We start from the raw sequence: 20,436 nt of genomic DNA, 5'->3' as shown, positions 1-20,436 counted from the left end.
CTCTATTTATTTTTCAACCTGTATAGCTATTAAATTATACTTGCTTACAGGATGAATCGTAACGCTTAGGCTACAATAATATTATGATGAAATCCGTTTGTGATGAGTAAATGTGAAACGTACAATGTATGACATGACACAAAGTTTTGGATATGTCTCAATTGTTGCGAAAATTTTCTCTTAATAGAGTATAAATGATCCTATAATAAAATACGGGTATGCGGAACCATTTCAATTTCTCGGGTGCCTCGGAGTACAAGTCTGCAAAGCAGTACGAGTGGAGGGTGGACGGCGAGCCGGCGGGGTGCGTGCGGCGCGCGCGCCTGCTGACGGAGATCTATGTTCTGAAAGCCACGCACTACGTGCCTGAAGACCAGCCCAAGCGCGCATGGGACATGATCTCGAGGATCACGAGCGGGAAGGGCTTTGATCAGGAGGAAATTTGCTCAACACCATCATAAATACGAGTAGATAATGTTAATGAAATATTTTCCTACTATTTTTTGTCTCGTATAAATATTCGTATTTAATTGGCTTATACCTTATACTAACACTCTTGTAAAAAAATGTTATACCTACCTACGCTAAATTAAACAATTATGAATCATTTCTCAAAGAAAATATTTTTTGCTTAGGTAACATTTATTACATAAGTACAAAAAAAGTTTATTTTCGGTAAAAAAAAAAAGAACATTGGTAAATATTTTAGGCTATTCTTCCAGGCTCTATTTATTTGTCAACCTGTATAGCTATTAAATTATACTTGCTTACAGGATGATTCGTAACGCTTAGGCTACAATAATATTATGATGAAATCCGTTTGTGATGAGTAAATGTGAAACGTACACTGTATGACATGACAAAGTTTTGGATATGTCTCAATTGTTGCGAAAATTTTCTCTTAATAGAGTATAAATGATCCTATAATAAAATACGGGTATGGCTCAAATAGAAAAAGGCGACGGAATGAGAATTGAACGGCACCACTTCAGGTTGGCAGCATCGGGTTTCTTGAAGCCAGCGCTATAGGGAGCGTGCATGAACTGTAGGAGGCAGCACAGGAGCCGTCAGATTTTTGGCGCGAGGCGTAAATGTAATGTTTATTGTTCCGATGTAGCCTACAACATGGCAGAACCTACTATGCACAAGAAAACACGTGTCATGTAAATGTACATGTTTATGGTTCCGATTCAGGCCACAAGATGGCAGACCCTCCAACGCGCACGGTCCCTATAACCGCAAAAATTGAAGTTCGTCAATTGCGGGCATTTTTTTCTGTCACTCTAATTACGTCTTAGTGAGAGTAAAAGAGAAAGATCCCCGCTATTTCCGAAGTTCGGTTTTCACGGTAGGTCCCCAGGAACACCACTAAAAGGATCAGTCACAATGCGGTCTCATAATTATTTATGCATATGAGAAGCCCCCTCCAGACTATGCGCGTGAATCGCGCCGCGACTTCGCGGAGCGAACATACCGCGACGTTGATGTAGACTCCACGCTCGCAGAACTTCACGGCGATTTCGCAGTTTGGTTCGCGGCAAGATGGCGCCGAAGCGTCAGCTGATCGGATTTAGTTTGCGGCAAGGCACTGATTCAAACTGGGAACTGTCAAATTGATTTTTGGTTGATCAAGTTCGCACCCAATATAACCAAGTAGCCGCCGTAGAAGGTTATGACAGTTTAACAGATTAGCCGACTCGTGAGCAAATCGCGGCGCGAAGCGATTGCGAGTGTGGAGTCTTGCAAGTTCGCGCTTCGCGTCTCCTTTGACGCGGGCCAATTACCGACAAAAAACGGGAAATAAGGCGCGAAGGCGTGAACAATCTGCGAAATCGACGCGAGGCCCTCGCGTCGAGGGTCGCGTTCGCGGCTTCGCGCCTCGATTCGCGCACGAGTGTGGAGGGCCCTTAACACAGTTCTAGAGATTCTCGTCTCTCTGCTTCTTTAACACCTATAATGGAACAGGCACCAGTAATGGGATGGTATGGATCCTGTAAAATAAGTACGAGTATTTATCATCAGTCTATAAACACTGGCAACATTTTACTTGGCACTTGGATATGTCCCGGGTATGTCCCTAAAGCAAGATCCCAAAGCCGCCAGACCTTACTTATTTTCTATATTATAAGCGTAAGTTTATATTTGTGTCTGTAGAAAACTTTATGTAGGTCTGGGGGATGATTGGATAAGATAAGATAAGATAAGATAATCTTTATTGGTAGCGTACTGGTACAAGTCAAAAAAACAATTTTGTACAACAAACATACAAATTCCTCATTACAGGATACTTATTTCGTACGAAATATTAGTAATGTCAGTTATCCTTAATAAAATAAAATAACAATATTATATAGTCAGTGGCAATTCCATCATTTCATTAAAAGTATAAAAGTTTTTTGTGAGTAGCCACGATTCCAAATTTCTTTTAAAAGATTGGTGAGATGTTGCATCTCTTATATTTTCTGGGAGGCGGTTGTATATCGCGGGGCCTGTGACGTACACCGACTGTTCTGACCTTGTGAGTTTGTGAAGCGGTGCAACTAGGCGGTCTCGGTGTGCATTGCTTCGTAAGTTATGTGAGGTCACTATGCCTTTACGTTTAAACTTACTTATATTTGTGTAGGTAAAGGTAGCAATTTGAAAGATTACCATGCTTGGTAGTGTTAGAATGCGTAGGTTTTTGAAGTGGTCGCGGACTGATTCATCACTGCGGATACCTATGATGCCCCGCACTGCGCGCTTCTGCATTCGAAAGGCACGGTCACAATCCGATGCTCGGCCCCATAGCTCAGTGCCATATGATAGTATGGAATGAATGGTAGCGAAATAGCATGATCTGACTGTATCCCTGCTAGCCGTCGATGCAAGGCGTCGCAGGGCGTAGCATGCTTGACCTAGTCGTCCACATACAGCATCGATGTGTTCCCGCCAAGACAAAGAGCTGTCCAGCACAAAGCCGAGGAGTTTGGTTGTCGCTACTTGTTCAATTTTTGTGCACCCCGCGTGGATCTTGAGGTTAGTGCTAGGGTGGCCATTTAGACTGACTCGTAGGAAACAGGTCTTTCCCGTGTTAAGCGCTAGACCGTTTTGCGTAAACCAAATGTGCAATCGATTTACGGTGTCATTTAGAGCCTCTTCGAGCAGTTGTTCGTTCGTAGCTGTGATCACTACGGTCACATCGTCAGCATACATAAATACTTCGGCCCCGTCGAGGGCCCCCGGTAAATCGTTGAGCAATACTGTGAACAGTGTATTAGATAAGCAGGAGCCCTGCGGGACCCCCATTATGCTGCTTTGTTCTGCAGACCGTACTCTTCCTCGATCCCCCACTACGGTTTGGGTTCTGTTCCTCATGAAGGACACTAGTATACTGAGCGCGGGTCCGCGGAAACCGTAGTGATCCAGCTTGGCCTCGACGAGACTGTGGTCCGCGGTGTCGAAGGCGCGCGAGAGGTCGCAGCACAGCACGGCCGCCTGCTGCTCTGCCTCGCGCGCCCTCAGCACCGCCCACACCACCTCGCGTACTAGGTCCGTTGAATTGCGTCCTCTCTGGTACGCATACTGCCGGTCCGACATCGCGTTTTGGGACAGCCAGAAGGACAGCATACGCTGGTTGAGCCCGACCTCGACAACTTTGCTGAGGGCGGGTACTAAAGAGATAGGACGATATGACTTACTAGCGCTTTTTTTTCCTTTCCCTTTATACAGAGGTGATATTTTCACTTTTTTAAGTGATTCTGGGAATGTGCCATTTTTGATACAGATGTTAAAGAGATGCGATAACGGCTGGCTAATAATCGGGCTAACAAATTTAAGAATGCTCGGTGATAGTTCGTATATATCCTGACTATTCTTTGGAGCTATCTTAACCTGCATTATTTTGGCTACTTCATGAGGAGTAAACAATTGGAGTCGTATCGAGCGGTCCAGAGGCGGTTCGCGGGCGCCGAGCGCCGCCAGCGCGGCGCGTACGTCGGCGCGCGGCGCGCCGCACGCCGCCGCCGCGCCCACGAACTCCGCGTTCAGCGCGTCCGCCACCTCCTGCCTGCTCGTCACCGGGAAACCGTTGCATTCTTTTATTAATTCGGTAAAATCCAAAGGTTCACTGGGTTTTCTAGCTAGTTCCTTATTGATAACGTTCCACATTGACTTACTTTTATTTTGATCTTTACTAATAAGAGCATCATAATACTCTGTGCGTTTTGATTTTAGTTTTCTGTCATAAAAGATTGCTAAGTTTTCCGCAAAACATGATAACCTACCAGAGTCCGGAAATTTGTTCTGTAGATTCATTACGTCGAAAAGGAGGCACTTAGTGGTTAAGATGTCAGTATCGACCCACGAATTAACTTTTTTATTAACTATACTCTTTTTCTTTGGAAAACAAATATTAAACTTGTTTATTATTGAATTTAGTATTGATTCGGCTAATTTATTGCCATCATTATCGCACCTCGTTATCACTTCAGTCCAGTCTATAGATTCGAGATGTTGTCCAAAGTGGACCTTATTGGTGGGAGTGTAAGACCGTCGAGGTAGCGGCTCTTGTTTGCGTGATAACGTCCTAGTAATACCGGTTACCTGCGCACAGTGGTCACTGAGGAACGTTATAGCTCTGTGTACGGACACACGGTCGCGGCAGATATTATGATAAGCGTGATCCAAAAGTGTAGATGACGTAGGGGTAATGCGTGTAGGGAAATCTACATGTTGAGTGAAATTATTTGCGGCTATAATATCTATTAATGATTTTTTGTAAGTTGATTCGTTTAAAAGGTCTATGTTTACATCGCCAACTATAAGCGCGAAGTGACCATTATCGTTGATTGTGGTCAATAGATTTTCAAACAGCTTGAGAAAATCTGAGTGACTGGTTTTATTTGAGTGATAAATCCCTATAATTAATAATTTTTCGTGTACCAGGCTAATAGCGCTCACTTCGAATAATTGCTGCCGCGACATGTTCGTATATTCTGCCATATTTATAGCCCGAGTGCCCTGTTTAACGAATATACAACTGCCTCCGTGTTCAATAGTTGGCCTACAATAGTGTGACACTAAATTATAATTACTTAAACTAACAGACGTGATTTCGTGATCGCGGAGCCAATGCTCGGTAATAACTAATACGTCGCATTTTATCTCATCCAGTAAAAGTACTTCGAGCTTCTTCGTTTTATTTCCAAGGCTCATAATATTCTGATGACAGACGGTTAGCATAGATTCAGTCGTCCGCGGTGTCCGTGTGTCTCGGGTCAGTGGCGCGGCGGCGCGGGGCGCGGTGTGCCCGAGCCGCGGGGGACGAGCGCCTCGCCCGTCCGGCGCTCGGCCGAAACCACTCGCTAACTTCGACGCCGGCCGGCCAGTTCTCAGCTGTCATAAAATAGTCAAAACAACTCACGGGAACGCTTACGGCGAAAGATGCGTAGTGATTATGTTTCAATTTCAGTTTTTCGACGTGGTAGTTTCCACCATTATTTTTCTTTAGCATATAGGACGTGACTGCCTCGGAAGTAGTGTTTGTTTTGAAGAAGCAAGTGTGAATTTTTTTGCTCCGCTCTGTAGTCTCGAGTTCGTTATCAATTGGCCCTGTACCCGTTACTGCAGTTCTTTTTACCGGGCGCTTGCTGCGTTGTTTATTATGTACTTTCTGCCATGGCTCCTGACTGAGTGTGTCGGTGGATATTACATCGGGAGAATACTGGTTGCTTGCTGCTGATATGTCACTCTGCAGGCTGCAGGTACTGTTAATAACGGCTGTAGGAGTGGAAGCATTCACATCTACCGCGGGGACGCAAGATGTGTGAGCGGCGATGGCATTGCTTGCGGGGTCGACGGAGGGAGGTACCTTTTCTGCGTGCGCAGGCGCAGGACTTGCTTTTGCGGTTGCGCCGTACGTCACCGGAGTCACCACCGCTGGCAGAGATACCCTCTTTGTTGGTTGCGAACCAGATGACTTTAAAATATTAGCTGCGGTATTTTTTACCTGCATCCGTGTCGAAGCCCGTACATTAGGTTGAGAATCGGTTGTTGCGGTCTTGCGTCCGGCATCTTGTTCCGATTTTGCTTGCGACTTGATGTGGGATTCTAACATTGTTATTTTTGCTTCCAGTTTGTTAACCACTGATAGAATGTTATTAATTTTCAGTTCTAATGGTGTCACAAACTTAGTCATAACTTTTTCAAGTGCTTCCATCGTGGATTTAGCCATTTTTACTGGTTAAACTAATTAAGATACTAATTAAGATCTAATTGGGCCCCTCCAATTGGTCTGGCTACATACAAAATGGTTTGTAATAGAGTAGGTATATATAATAATAACCGGCCGTCACTATTGATTGTATGCTATCTGAGGGCCTACCGCGACCACCGAAGTTCGCAAATTGCGGGCATCTTTCTTTTTTACTCGAGTCAAGAAGTAATTAGAGTGACAGAGAAAGATGTCCGCTATTAGTGTTCGCGGTAGGCCCTCTGTACTGACTAATACACGTGGAAGTTGTATATTTTAATACGTGCTCAGTAATTTAGCGAAAATAGCCTCGTTATTTAAAGTATGATCATATATTCAAACATATCGTCTAGATAAGATTTTTAAAATAGGCATACAGGGTGGAAAATATAGCGTTATAAGTTATTAACAGAAAATTTTATGTCATCTTAAAATTCGTACACCTACGTAATAATTGTACGCCGTTTTCTATTTGGTAACATAGTTTTATACGTTAAAATAAGCATTTATTAACATATTATATCAACTTTGTTTCAAAATTTCACGAAACACAAGTAGGTATAATAAATATCAATAAAAGTCTTAAAAGATTTCGTTTAGTTTTTGCCATAGAGTATTTTTATTTGTGTGGATATTGTTAACGAGTGCCGAAACATGATACCTATCTATTCTATGATTTTTTGATACCTTCTTTGTTTTCTTCTTGCACATTTTTAGTTTACATGTACTGTGTAGCCCGATAGTTGAATGGCAAATAATGCCATTAGGCAGTGAGTACACCATTACATTATTTTTGTATTTTGTGCAATAAAGTCGCTATAAGTAAAATACCGGACAAGTGCCAGCGAAAATTTCAACTGTCTAACTATCACAGTTCATGAGATATAGCCTGGTGACAGACGGACGGACAGCGGAGTAATAGGGTCCTGTTTTACCCTTTGGGTGCGAAACCCTAAGAAATAACTTAACACTGCATGGAAAGGCCTTAATACTGGAACAACCATGAACTGTGTGCAAAAACCATACAGACAAACTATCATCACCCTTATTATACTAGTCATACTCCCCCTGTGAAGTATTTTTGCTAAAGAACGCGAATTCTAATAATTTCATTTAATCGTAACTATTTAAAAGAAACATTTAGTTTTTGAGGTCATTTTCTTTCATTATTGTGCTGCATGTCGAAAGAATGTCGCGCAAATTGTGGGTTGTTTGGGCCTGGGCCACGTTACTATGTGTCTTCCTCCAAGTCGTCGTGGGAGCGCGCGTGTCTGTGACTGACGACACGGGTCCAGGAGAGCCCTTATTCCTGACGCCGTATATCGAGCGAGGCAACATCAAGGAAGCGAGGCGGCTGGCGCGAGTTACGCTCAACGACAGCTTAAACATAGAGAGCTACGCGGGCTTCTTCACCGTTAATAAGGCCTACGACGCGAATCAATTCTTCTGGTACTTCCCTAGCATGTCCTCGGATAAAGATAAGGCTCCCGTGCTCTTGTGGTTGCAAGGCGGTCCGGGCTCATCTTCCCTATTTGGGTTACTTTTTGAAAACGGACCCATTACAGTAGTAAATGGGAAATTCGAGCGCAGGAAATACCACTGGGCGCTGAATCACCACCTCATTTACATCGACAACCCTGTGGGCACAGGATTCAGCTTCACCAATGATACACACGGGTATTGTACAGACGAAACACAGGTCGGTGAACAACTATACTCAACCCTAACACAATTCTTCCAGCTCTTTCCGGAGCTACAACAAAATGCTTTTTTCATCACGGGTGAATCTTACGCGGGAAAATATGTCCCTGCTCTCGCTTACACTATCATGAAGAAGGACTCTACGACCAAAGCTAAAGTTAACCTTAAAGGTCTAATGATTGGTGGGGCCTGGATAAATCCCGACAGTCAGAAACACTATACCCACTTCACTCATGAATGTGAAAACGGTCAAAATATTCAAAAACTTATGAAAGGAAATCAAATGTGGACTTTGAATAGCCTTAAAAAAGAGAAATGGGTTGATGTAAATGAAGGAAAATACGTTTCAGTAATAACTAAAAACGCTGTAAGAAAAGCAATCCATGTGGGGGACTTGTCGTACTCTTCTTTTAACTCAACTGTGCCTGATAAAATGAGGGATGATTTATGTCAATCAATGGCTCCTTGGTTATCGGAAATACTAGACCATTATCCGGTAACGCTTTATGGTGGAGAATTAGACGTCATAGTACCATATAATGGGATTGTAGACTTTTTGCGGAATCATTTTAATTTCACGGGTGCCTCGGAGTACAAGTCTGCAAAGCAGTACGAGTGGAGGGTGGACGGCCAGCCGGCGGGGTGCGTGCGGCGCGCGCGCCTGCTGACGGAGATCTATGTGCTCAACGCAACACACTTCGTGCCTGCAGATCAGCCCAAGCGCGCCTGGGACATGATCACGAGGATCACGAGCGGAAAGGGCTTTGAACAAAAAGAAATTTGCTCCACACCATCATAAATATGAGTAGCTGTTGTAGCTAATGTTGATGGGATAGTTCCCTGTTATGTTAGTATAAATAAATACAGAACGTCTTAGGGCAGAATTGTATCCCAATAAATTCTTTTGGAATATAAGAACATGTTGAACTACTTTTAGGGGAGCTGTAATGACCATATTTTTGTAAATATTGAATTTAAAATATCTTTTGGCACACGTCACGTGACCAAACTCGAAACGTCTTTGAAGATTCTGATGACGTCACAACTCTCGGATTGACACTGTTGACATTCGTATCTTCTACGTGTGTATGTAGTTATGTGTCAAATCGTAAACTGTGACGTCACCAAATTTTCAAAGCGCGTTTTGGGCGCGAAAGCATCTGTCAAAATATATTTTGTTAATATAACATATTTAAAGCCGTTTTTAGTATAAAAGTTGAATTTTAGGGCAACTTTTAGTTAATATAGAACGTAATACAAGCGTTTCAAAACACTTGGAAACAACCCTATTCATCCCAGCTCTCGCTCACAATATCCTTAAGAAGGAACTACTAAAAAAATTAAAAACCTTAATGGATTAATTATTGGAGGGGCTTGGATAAATCCTGACAGTCAGGCAGCTTGCATACGAGATCTTATAGCACATTAAATATACGTAGGTACATGGCATATTACTCATAACATAACTTAACATCGACAGAAACATCTTGTAACCCAGTTTGTATTCAATCTCTTGGGTATGGTGATGAATACGTGTCAGTGCTTACTAACAACACTGTTCGAAAAGCAATTCTAGTCACTTGTCATACTCCGAGGTTAATTGTACTTTTTATAATTATATGAAGATTGAATTTCGTCAAATTGTTGCGCCGTGGCTATTGTAAATACTAGACTACTATCCGTTAGTCCTTGATGGGCGAGGGGACCTTACGCTGGAAATGTGGACTTTTTGCGGAATCATTTCAATTTCAATCAGCGCCGCGGAGTGTGCCTTTTGGCTCATAGCATACCGCGACACCAAGCTGAGTGAGGACCATTTAGTGCAACTCTTCATTTTGTGTAAGTAATTATTTTTAGTTAGTTTATAAGGTTATGTTATCAAATATCAAACATTTATTCAGCAAATAGGCCACAGGGGCACTTTTACATGTCCATTTTTACAAACAATAAATTAAAAAAAAAAACAATTACAAATATCGAATCTATGAAATAATAAATACTTTATTAGAGATGTATACTGTCTCTAAATGTCAAATTACACAAAAAAAAACTATGATAAAAAAAATAAAACCATAAAATACTAAAATTCTTTAGAGATGTATAAGTCTCTAAGTGTCAGAGATAAAATATAAAAATATATTTTTTTGCTAGTAAATGTTTATATTTCACGGGTGCCGATGATTACAAGTCTGCAAAGCAATATGAGTGGAGGGTGGACGGGAAGCTGGCAAGGTGTGTACGGCAAGCGCATCTGCTGACGGACATATTTGTACTGAACGCCAGGCACTTTGTACCTACAGAACAAGCCCAGATATGCCTGGGACATGATCACTAGGATCACTGACGGAATTGGTTTGGATCAGAATTTTTTTTTTTAATAAATATTATAGGACATTATTGCACAAATTGACGAAGTCCCACAGTAAGCTCAATAAGGCTTGTGTTGAGGGTACTTAGACAACGATATATATAATATATAATTATTTATAAATACTTAAATACTTACAAAACACCCATGACTCAGAAACAAATATTCATGTTCATCACACGAATAAATGCCCTTATCAGGATTTGAACCCGGGACCATCAGCTTCGTAGGCAGAGTCACTACCCACTAGGCCAAACCGGTCGTCGCAAATATGTACCACCCCATCGGCAAATGTTTTTTTAAATAGCTTAAATATATTGTTTTTAATTCCTGATCAATGGTAATAATTATAACAAAGTTAATAGAAATTAAAAGAAAAAACTGTGACTTACACGGACTCAATTCGTAAATGTGGCTTTCCATATAAAGGGTTCTTATGCTTCAAGTGCAATAAGGTCCTTTCCATCCGAAATTCTGATAAAAAGGTCCTTATTGCACATGAAGCTTTAGGCATGGAACGCCACAAATAATCTTAAGGGCCAATTACATCCACACTAAATCAGGCTTGATGTCAGGCCCGAAGTCGGGCCCGAGTAAGAGTATTTTTCCGTTTCACCAAGTATCAGCACATCTTTTACAATATTTGACATGTAAAAATTACTTCTAATTGCCAAAAATGTTCAATAGTTTTGCATATGAACCATTTTTTACATTTTAAATATTATTAACAATGTGCTGATATTCCGTGAAAAACAATTATCAGGCCCGACAGCGGGACTGACTTCGGGTCCGATATCGGGTAGTGTGGATGTAATTGGCCCTGTATGTAATGTTATTTTTAAAGGACCCTCCACACTCGTGCGTGAATCGAGGCGCGAAGCCGCGAACGCGAGTGTTATTTTTTATTTATTAATATGATTACATGAAATAAACTTATAATCTAATACAGTTTCCTGCAAAACTGTTGCACAGTTTGACTGCAGGCGCTAGTCTCTGTTATAAGTACTTACATACATAATCAACGTAACATACTCGTATTATTAATTAAAAACTAACACCATAAATATTCACTATTCAAAAATTCACTTCACTTGACTGACATTTGCAGGCACAGGCATACAATTGTCAGATTGTCACCCAAGTGTTTTCATTAGGTGCAGCTTTAGTGCTTTTTTAAATTTAATTTTATTGGACTCAAGTCTAATATTTTCAGGCAGACTATTTAAAAAATGGAGTGTGGAGTGTGGAGGGCCCTCGCGTCGATTTCGTAGATTGTTCACGGCTTCGCGCCTTATTCCCCGTTTTTTGTCGGTACTTGGCCCGCGTCAAAGAAGACGCGAAGCGCGAACTTGCAAGACTCTACACTCGCCATCGCTTCGCGCCGCGATTCGCTCACGAGTCGGTTAATCTGAACTGTCATAACCTTCTATGGTGGCTACTTGGTTATATTGGTTGGCTTGGTTATATGGTGGTTACTTGGTCAACCAAAACTCAATTTGACAGTTCCCAGTTTGAATCAGTGCCTTGCCGCAAACTAAATTATTCAATCAGCTGACGCTTCGGCGCCATCTTGCCGCGAACCAAACTGCGAAATCGCCGTGAATTTGTGCGAGTGTGGAGTCTACGTCAACGCGCATAGTCTGGAGGGGGCTTTAGGTTTGGAATTTGGAATTCGCTTGATACCCTATTTTTTACCCCGTTGCTTTTTCATTCTGTATAAGTGTATACCCGTATTGTCATTTGAAATGCACTTGAAAAACTGCTGACGCTGTTCTATGCTGCCCAAAGATGCCAACATAATGCCAACTGTAGAATCCATTTTTGTTTGATAAAAGATATTTCATTTTATTTTTTTAAATTTCAGTTATAGCTAATAGTAAAGAAATGTCCGATATAAATATTTATTTTTGTATTGAATTTGAAACAATTTTTGGAAGTTTTACAAATAGATGAAATAAATGTCATCTAGGATCAAATGTAGGATCAACTAGATGTGCTAAACGCGTGCGCCTGTAAGGGGCCCGCCGAATTAAATACACATTTTAACATTACTGACAACATACCAAAAACAACCTACGTAATTTGGTCGGATTATTTGTTGCCCGCCATAAGCCATACTAAAATTTACGGTGGGAAATTAATAGAAAAAAAATGAAACTGTGACAAGGACAAATAATCATAGCGCTTTCTCTACTTATCCTACTGAAAGTTCCATAAGAGCATCTCGTTCGGTCATCTGCCGGCTCCGGGGGCCTACCGCGAAAACCAGGCGAAAACCGAAATTCGCAAATTGCGGGGATCTTTCTCTTTTACTCTTAGTAAGACGTAATCAGAGTGACAGAGAAAAATGCCCGTTGACGAATTTCGATTTTCCCGGTAGCCGTCCTGCCATTTCATCTATATACTTATTGTACCTTTATAAAAATAAATAAATTGTGACAAGGACAATTATAATGCTTTCTCTACTATTCCTACTGAAAGATACATGAAACTATCCCGTCCTGTCCCCAAAACCTTGTCTTTATTCTGAGCCACACCACTCATGCCCAATCCATACTATATACTAGATTCAAGAGACAGGTACTGTTTATTTGCAGTTCGAGGATAAAATTAACCAAACAAAAAAAAGAAAATATAGCTTAATTAGTTTTACTGTTGTGCAAGGCACAGTGCGCTTTGTTATATTTCCGCTCTGAAGTGAACTACAAAATATAATCCAATTTAAAAATAACTACACAACTACACTGATAACCTACGGTTTCTAAACGGGCATATGTCAACATGAAGTTTTGCGTTATCATAGCGGCAATCCAAGCGGTATTTAATAATATTAATTAGCCGCTTTGTTACAGTCAGTCAGTAGTTTACACACATTCAGAATGGCAAGGTTTCTGGGGGTTATTTTAATAGTTCAAGCAATAGCTTATTGTCAATGCTTCTTCCATCGTTATCCAGAGCTGAAACTGGGCGAGATGGATGGCGGAGACGCCGGTAAGCCGCTGTTTCTCACGCCGTACATCGAGAGCGGGAACATTACTGAAGGCAAGCGGTTGGCGCGCGTGCCGTTCACAGAAAGTCTGCGAATCAAGAGCTATGCCGGCTACATCACTGTGAACAAGACTTATGACTCGAATCAGTTTTTCTGGTACTTCCCGAGCATGTCGCCGAACAAAGAGCTGGCACCAGTCATTGTGTGGCTTCAGGGTGGGCCCGGCGCAACATCTCTCTACGGCTTGTTCACGGAAAACGGTCCTATCCGCGTCAGAAACAATAAATTTGAGCGCAGAAAATACAATTGGGCTTTGAATCATCACATCATTTATATTGACAACCCTGTAGGCACTGGATTCAGCTTTACTAAACACCCGGAAGGCTACTGCACTGATGAGACACAAGTTGGTGAGCATCTATATTCTACATTGACTCAGTTCTTCAAGCTTTTCCCGGAGCTACAGCAGAATAAATTCTTTGTAACTGGTGAGTCTTATGGCGGGAAGTATGTACCTGCGCTCGCCTATACTATTCACAAGAAGAACCCTACAGCTGAAACCAAAATCAATCTAAAGGGTATTTCCATTGGTAATGGATTAAGTGACCCGGAGCACCAACTTATTTACAGCAAATATTTGTACCAAATAGGCCTTATAGATTGGAATGCACAGAAGGTTTTCGAGGATTATGAAGCTAAGGCTAGAAGCTACATTCAAAACAACCAATGGGATGAAGCATTTGATACCTTTGATACACTCCTGAATGGAGACTTAATTGACGGGAAAAGTTACTTCTATAATGTCACTGGATTTAACTTTTATTTCAACTACTTGCACACTAAACAATATACAAGTTCAGAGACTGGAGAAGACTTCGGACCCATGATCCAGAAAAGTGCTGTCCGCAAAGAAATCCATGTTGGAGATATGACGTTCAATGATGGAAAGGAAGTAGAAAAGCATTTAAAACAAGATGTTATGAAGTCTGTTGCTCCATGGATTTCTGAGCTACTAGACCACTATTACTGTGTCATTTATAACGGACAACTAGATATCATAGTAGCATATCCTTTGACTCTCAACTACTTGCAAAACCTGAACTTTACTGGTGCGGAAGAATACAAGACAGCTAAACGCTACATCTGGCAGGTAGATGGAGAAATCGCTGGCTATGTCAAGCAAGCTGGGAAACTTGTTGAGATCATGGTTAGGAATGCTGGTCATATGGTCCCTGGCGATCAACCTAAGTGGGCTTTAGATTTGATCACTAGGTTCACTCATGAAAAGACCTTTTATGATAAGAAAACTGAGTATAAAGGTCTTTAATTAATTATACTGTAATTTAAGCTTAGGTGTTTTGTTACTATGTAAATGAGTACTCATGCATGAGTCATACTTCATGTTCATATTAAGTTTATGTTGATTTATCGTTTTGTACTAAATACCTACTTTTATAGCAATAAATACCAAAGCTGTTTGAATACCTTTGTTTCATTTAATTGTTTTACATTCCCAGGTGGCAAATAAAAATTATTACCTACACATGTTAGTAATAAAGTTTTATTTATCATTAAAAATAACTTGCTTAATGATGCTACAAGTATTTTAGAACCATAAAAAATAACAGGCTATAAATATAACTATTATTTATGGTACCTACATAGTGTAAATACACTTGAAGGTAGGTGAGTAATCCTATAGTTACTGGTCATAAATTTTGTTGACATATTTTAACTGCTATGGTGATGGTGTAACTTTGTACACCTTAGCAAAAGATAATAGAAAAATTATTACTGTCAGTAAGAGCCTTGATTATAAATGAGAGTAATAAGTTCTCTGATCTCTACCAATGACTGAATAAGATTGACCATTATGGCATCTTTATGATTTCATGAGACATTTGAATAAACAAACAAGTTACAGTCTACAATTTAATAGAAGACTCATCATAGGCAAAACCTTGAGGTTTGTGTACAGATGGGGAGTTAAAAAACAACTATTAATATCTTATACCTAATAAAAAATAGAATAAAATACTAGAATTTTGGAGCTTTTTGGTAAATATCTTTAGTTCAAGTGTTTCGGTACAAAATGGACCAACTGAAACAGAGTCTGTGTGGAAAGAGTCACAGAATGGATGGGTACCAATACATTCCATGACTTCACTTTCCTGACAGACTCTAAATGTGTCTGCAAACTTGTTGCATTTTAGATTGGATCGAAATTGTTATGCAATCTTGTGCAAGATAATTTATTTTATGTAGGCATAATCCCAAGTATCCCAACATGCAACAAATTTCAAGTAGGGTATTGGTTGAATAATAGTCTGAAGTCACAATATCAAATGTCACTTTAATTAACTTTATTTACTTAATTTTATTCTACTATTAGTAATTTTTAAAGGTATTGACCATGCGGGCCTACTCTCAGGTAGATGTAACTTTTACAAACCAAACAACTTATTCTAGTCACTGTAGTGAGGAAAACAGTATGATTAGGTAATTACAAAATTGTTATGGAATGGAAAGATAATCTATCGTCCCTCAATATAGGTAGATAACTCGATCTCTTCAGGTAGCTCGGTAATGTTGACATCAAAGCGGTCTTGGACTTCATTCAGGATCTTAGCGTCACCTTCGTCAGATACCATGGTGATGGCTAGGCCTTTGGTACCAAATCTTCCAGCGCGCGCCACACGATGCAAGTAAGTATCGGAATCTTCAGGCATATCATAATTGAAGACAATGTTGACTCGCTCAATATCCATACCGCGTCCAAACAGATTTGTAGCTACAAGGATTCTTTTCTGGAAGTCCTTGAATTGTTGATAGCGGGACAGACGCTCGTCTTGGGTCATGTTGCGATGGATTCCAATAGCAGGAAAGTTTTGGTCGGTCAGCAATTGAGCCAGAGCTATGCAGCGCTGCACAGACTTCACAAATATCACTACTTGATTAAATTCCAATACATCCAGCAGCTCAAACAGTTTCTTGTTCTTCTCATTCTCCTTTAGCTTAACATAGTGCTGCTGCAGACCATGCAATGTCAGCTTAGCTTCATCATCTACATACACCTCCATAGGGTCTTGCATGAACTTCTTGCACACTGGCCTGATTTCCTTGCTCAAAGTAGCAGAGAACATCATCACTTGCTTCCCATGGGGTGTATTTCTGAAGATCTCCTGGACGTCTCTTCTCATGTCAAGCGACTCCAACATTTTGTCACATTCGTCCAAGATGAAGTGTTTCAAATGCTTTAGGTTAAGCTTCTTGCTGTTGACTAGTGCCAGGATTCTGCCCGGCGTTCCGACGACGATGTGCGGGCAGGCGGTCTTCAGCACCTCCTCGTCCTTCTGGATCGGCATACCACCGAAGAACACAGATACTCGCACGCCAGCCATATATTTTGAGAAACGCTCGTACTCTTTGCTGATTTGGAACGCTAGCTCGCGAGTGTGGCACATAACAAGCACGTATACATGGTTTTCCGACGGCTCGATTTGTTGAAGCGTCGCTAAGACAAACACAGCTGTCTTACCCATACCGGACTTGGCTTGGCAAAGGATATCCATACCGAGGACTGCCTGCGGAATACACTCATGCTGCACCTCTGACGGATGCTCGAAACCACAGTCGACTATCGCTCGCAATATTTCAGGTTTTAACAAGAAATCTCTGAAGCCGGAACTGTGGATAGATACGTAGGATCCCTTAACCTCTTTCTTTGGCGCCGCTTCTGTCGCTCCGTCGGCGGTTTGCTGCTCTGCCTGCTCCTCGTCTTCGTAGTCCAAAAGATCGTCATTGTCAGCCATGATTTACAAATTAGTTATACTACGGTAACTGTGTTTTTATGTTTTTCACGCTAAATACACGTGAATTTTATTTTCAAAAACACAATTTTGTGATTTCTCAATAATGGCGTCGGCGGCGTCGTGAGAAGAGTGTTGCCATATAAAACTAGTTATTTCTACTATATTGCTTCTAATAAAGCTTGCCATTCAAGTACAGACGTGTTAATTATAATGTTTACGGTGTTCGAATTGTGAATTATATTGTAAAATAACAATGAATTGTTAATTTATTTAAAGTAAAAAATGACGTTCATGATACTGCAAAATAAGTTGGATTTTGAATATCATCCATGCTTCCCGATATCGAACCCGAAGTCAGTCCCGATGTCAGACCTGGGGCTTGGGCTATAACCGCGAAAATCGAAGTTCGTCAATTGAGGGCATTTTTCTCTGTCACTCTGCTTTCTCTGTCATTTGCGAATTTTGGTTTATATGATAATCGTTTTCCGTTTCACGGAATATCAGCACATCGTTAACAATATTTAAAATGTAAAAGAATGGTTCATATCACAAATCTCATATACCTAAGATATCACATACCTATGCAAAAATATGAAACATTGAACATTTTTGACAATTAGAGACAAAGTATTTTTAAAAGTCAAATATTGTAAAAGATGTGCTGATATTAGTTGAAACGGAAAAATACTTAGGCTCGGGCCCGACGTTGGGCCTGGGGGCCTACCGCGAAAACAGAAATTCGCAAATTGCGGGGATCTTTCTCTTTTACTCTCACTAACACGTAATTAGAGTGATAGAGAAAAATGTCCGCAATTGACGAATTTCGATTTTCCCGGTAGCCGCCCTGACATCGAACAATTGCGAGTGCGGATGTAATAGGCTCATAAGTTTGGCCTGCGGCGGTCTCATTTCAAACATAGATTGTGAGAATCATACTGTCTTTGTCTTACGGTCTGTTGCGGTTTACGGTTCAATTTGTAATGTTTAATTCTAATTAACGTTTGGCCTACACTGGTACTAGCACCCAAAAGAAAGGGATGAGTATAGTTTTTTGTTCTTATCTACTGACAAATTGGGTCTGCCAGACTATATTTAGACTGACGTTTCGGTCAATATTAGTAACATCTTTATTTATTTTATTGTGGCAACTTTAGCGGGGAAATGTCATCTTTAGGGTGGCAGCAGTTAAAATATTACCCCCATTGTGGGGTAAATAAAGGATGACTTTCAGGAGCGTAATTATTTTATTTTCATAAAAACAAATGATCACAGTTTTACAAAAATACAAAACTTATTAAACTAAACTACAACATTAATGAAAACTATCGCATTCTACATGCCTACACCAAACTGTTTTTCATTCTGAATTTTTAGAAAACTATTTAAAACACTGCTATTTTCTACATTCATAATACTGAAATTCTAATTAAAACATTTCTAGCGTATAATAACTATTGATTCATTTATTACAGCCAAGATTGTTCCTTAGACATAACAATCTTTTTATTATAAAATTCTTAAGTAAATCTTGACTTAATTTGAAATTTGAATGTAACATTTAACTTACATTTCTTTTGCATAATTGAATCCAGCCAACGGCTGCATTGAATCCTAAATTACTGTAACTGAATGTGATAAAGTGGAATTGTAACCCTTAGGGCTTAACTACAATGAGAAGATCTTTCATAGTCGAACAAACTTACTAAAACATGCTACAGTGGCGCTGTCATCGCAAAAATGCTAGAGTTTAGTATGGGAATTCGTTAGTTCCATTTTTTGCCACTGTAGGATAAAATATTGTACGTTAAAGCCCCCTTTGAGGGTGATTTGGGAACCTATTTTTGCGCCTGAATGCATCGCCGGCTGATTGTCCGGGTGTAAAGGGATTATTTGATTAGGTTTGCCAGTAATCAGTTGTTTAATTGTGTTATATTTCTATGCTCTCTCATCTTCGCTTTAGTTACTTTTGAGGATGACCAAGAATTTGTAAAATGCGTGAAATTGTTCGATGTAAACTGTTTGCCACTTCGGTGTGTCTTTCCGCTTACATGTTTATTTAACACATTCACGTATGAGTGGTCATTTTGAACTGGAAACGGGGCGCCCGGCACCGAAAGTGTTATGAAGTTTCACAGCGTCATTCTAGTCAGGGATCGGAAACCGGTATTTTTTGTATGGGAACGAAAACGGTATTTTTTTGTTCTTTGTTAATTACTTCATTTCTAATTAGGCAATCTAATAATACGAAGTCGTTATCTGAAAACACAACTGAGTCCTACATTTAGAGTATAAAATAAACCGAAATATATGGTTATTTCGAAGTTTATTCAAAAAACCGGTTCCGATCCCTGATTCTAGTATTTTGTGCATTTTAAAAGTATTTTAGGTTTTTATGATATATTTATAAGACCTGTGGTGACCTAAACGATGCCAACCAACTGACTTCGACTAGGGATATTTTACATAAGATTAATCCTCGGGTAACATGGGGTTTGGGTATCCCATTTCTGTAGTCGTCTTTGCAATTTATAGATTTAATGAATACGTACACTCGTACAGGCTGCCCCAAAAATACGTTGACAAAGAATTTTACGGAATATTTTTCTTACTTACATGTCTTTTACAGATTTTTTTTTCTTTATTGGAAGAGCTTTGTCACCGAGTGACGATGTCGCTCTGCATTGTACTACATAAATCTTAACGTCTACTTAAGCCTTTGTTAAAATTATCAAGACCACCTATTTCGCAGTAAGTAATACATTTTGTCAACGAATTTTTGGGTCATGTACTTTTAACATTCCTATATAGTTTCGTTAGTTTTTTCTTCATCTTGTCCAATTGAATTAACATTTATCGGTCTGTGGTTGCAGCGGCACGCACGCCGCCTGGCCGCTGAGGTAGGCGTCGAGGAAGTGCTGCGTGGAGTCGGCGGTGATGGCGGCGCCCACGCGCATGGCGGCGGCGCGGCGCTTGGGGAAGTCCACGGCGGTGAGCAGCGGCACGGCGTCGTCCAGCCCCACGTGCTCGCGGAGCATGTCGGCGGCTTCGGTGCCGTCTATGCCTGGGGAAATTGATAAGGACTTAAACTTTGACTTTTTTTTTCTGGAAGTTACATGTCATTTTATTAATTTATCGTTTTTATTTTTTATTGTTCTCGTATTTTCGTAAGTTTTGACATTGTATTGACAATCCTTATTGGAGCTATAATTTTATTTCATTAGTATTGTTATTATTTTCATTTTTATTTTATTTTGACGATCATGATAGAAATTCTTATATTTTTGACATCAATGCACCTGCCTACGCCCACTACCTACTACCTGGCGACGTAGGGTAG

At 40.4% G+C, this 20,436-nt stretch overlaps 4 protein-coding genes across 4 annotated transcripts in view; 2 read left to right on the top strand and 2 right to left on the bottom strand.

Annotated features, from left to right (window-relative positions):
- The first annotated feature begins 7,379 nt into the window (after nucleotides 1-7,379).
- Nucleotides 7,380-8,848, top strand: LOC133529339 (venom serine carboxypeptidase-like). The gene has a single exon (XM_061867035.1). It carries the CDS (start codon nucleotides 7,419-7,421, stop codon nucleotides 8,727-8,729), a length of 1,311 nt encoding a protein of 436 aa, XP_061723019.1. The 5' UTR covers nucleotides 7,380-7,418; the 3' UTR covers nucleotides 8,730-8,848.
- Nucleotides 8,849-13,054: 4,206 nt separating this feature from the next.
- On the top strand, nucleotides 13,055-14,769 carry LOC133528749 (venom serine carboxypeptidase-like). The gene has a single exon (XM_061866202.1). The coding sequence runs from the start codon at nucleotides 13,178-13,180 to the stop codon at nucleotides 14,612-14,614; it is 1,437 nt and encodes a 478-aa protein (XP_061722186.1). The 5' UTR covers nucleotides 13,055-13,177; the 3' UTR covers nucleotides 14,615-14,769.
- An 851-nt stretch (nucleotides 14,770-15,620) lies between these two features.
- LOC133528750 (ATP-dependent RNA helicase WM6) lies at nucleotides 15,621-17,268 on the bottom strand. The gene has a single exon (XM_061866203.1). It carries the CDS (start codon nucleotides 17,097-17,099, stop codon nucleotides 15,822-15,824), a length of 1,278 nt encoding a protein of 425 aa, XP_061722187.1. The 5' UTR covers nucleotides 17,100-17,268; the 3' UTR covers nucleotides 15,621-15,821.
- Nucleotides 17,269-19,657: 2,389 nt separating this feature from the next.
- LOC133529082 (nucleoredoxin-like) overlaps nucleotides 19,658-20,436 on the bottom strand; it is a 78,065-nt gene continuing 77,286 nt past the window's right edge. Inside the window, exon 7 of the mRNA XM_061866702.1 lies at nucleotides 19,658-20,160. Within this exon, the coding sequence (XP_061722686.1) occupies nucleotides 19,943-20,160 (218 nt within the window). The 3' untranslated portion in view covers nucleotides 19,658-19,942. The remainder of the gene's footprint in view (nucleotides 20,161-20,436) is intronic.

This window comes from Cydia pomonella, chromosome 20 (genome assembly GCF_033807575.1).
Source record: "Cydia pomonella isolate Wapato2018A chromosome 20, ilCydPomo1, whole genome shotgun sequence".
In the NCBI taxonomy this organism is placed as follows: Eukaryota; Metazoa; Arthropoda; class Insecta; order Lepidoptera; family Tortricidae; genus Cydia; species Cydia pomonella.
This window is presented reverse-complemented; position numbering and strand designations above follow the sequence as displayed.

Coding starts and splice junctions, on each gene's coding strand:
- LOC133528750 (XM_061866203.1), bottom strand. CDS start 17,099: ATGGCTGACAATGACGATCTTTTGGACTACGAAGACGAGGAGCAGGCA.
- LOC133529339 (XM_061867035.1), top strand. CDS start 7,419: ATGTCGCGCAAATTGTGGGTTGTTTGGGCCTGGGCCACGTTACTATGT.
- LOC133528749 (XM_061866202.1), top strand. CDS start 13,178: ATGGCAAGGTTTCTGGGGGTTATTTTAATAGTTCAAGCAATAGCTTAT.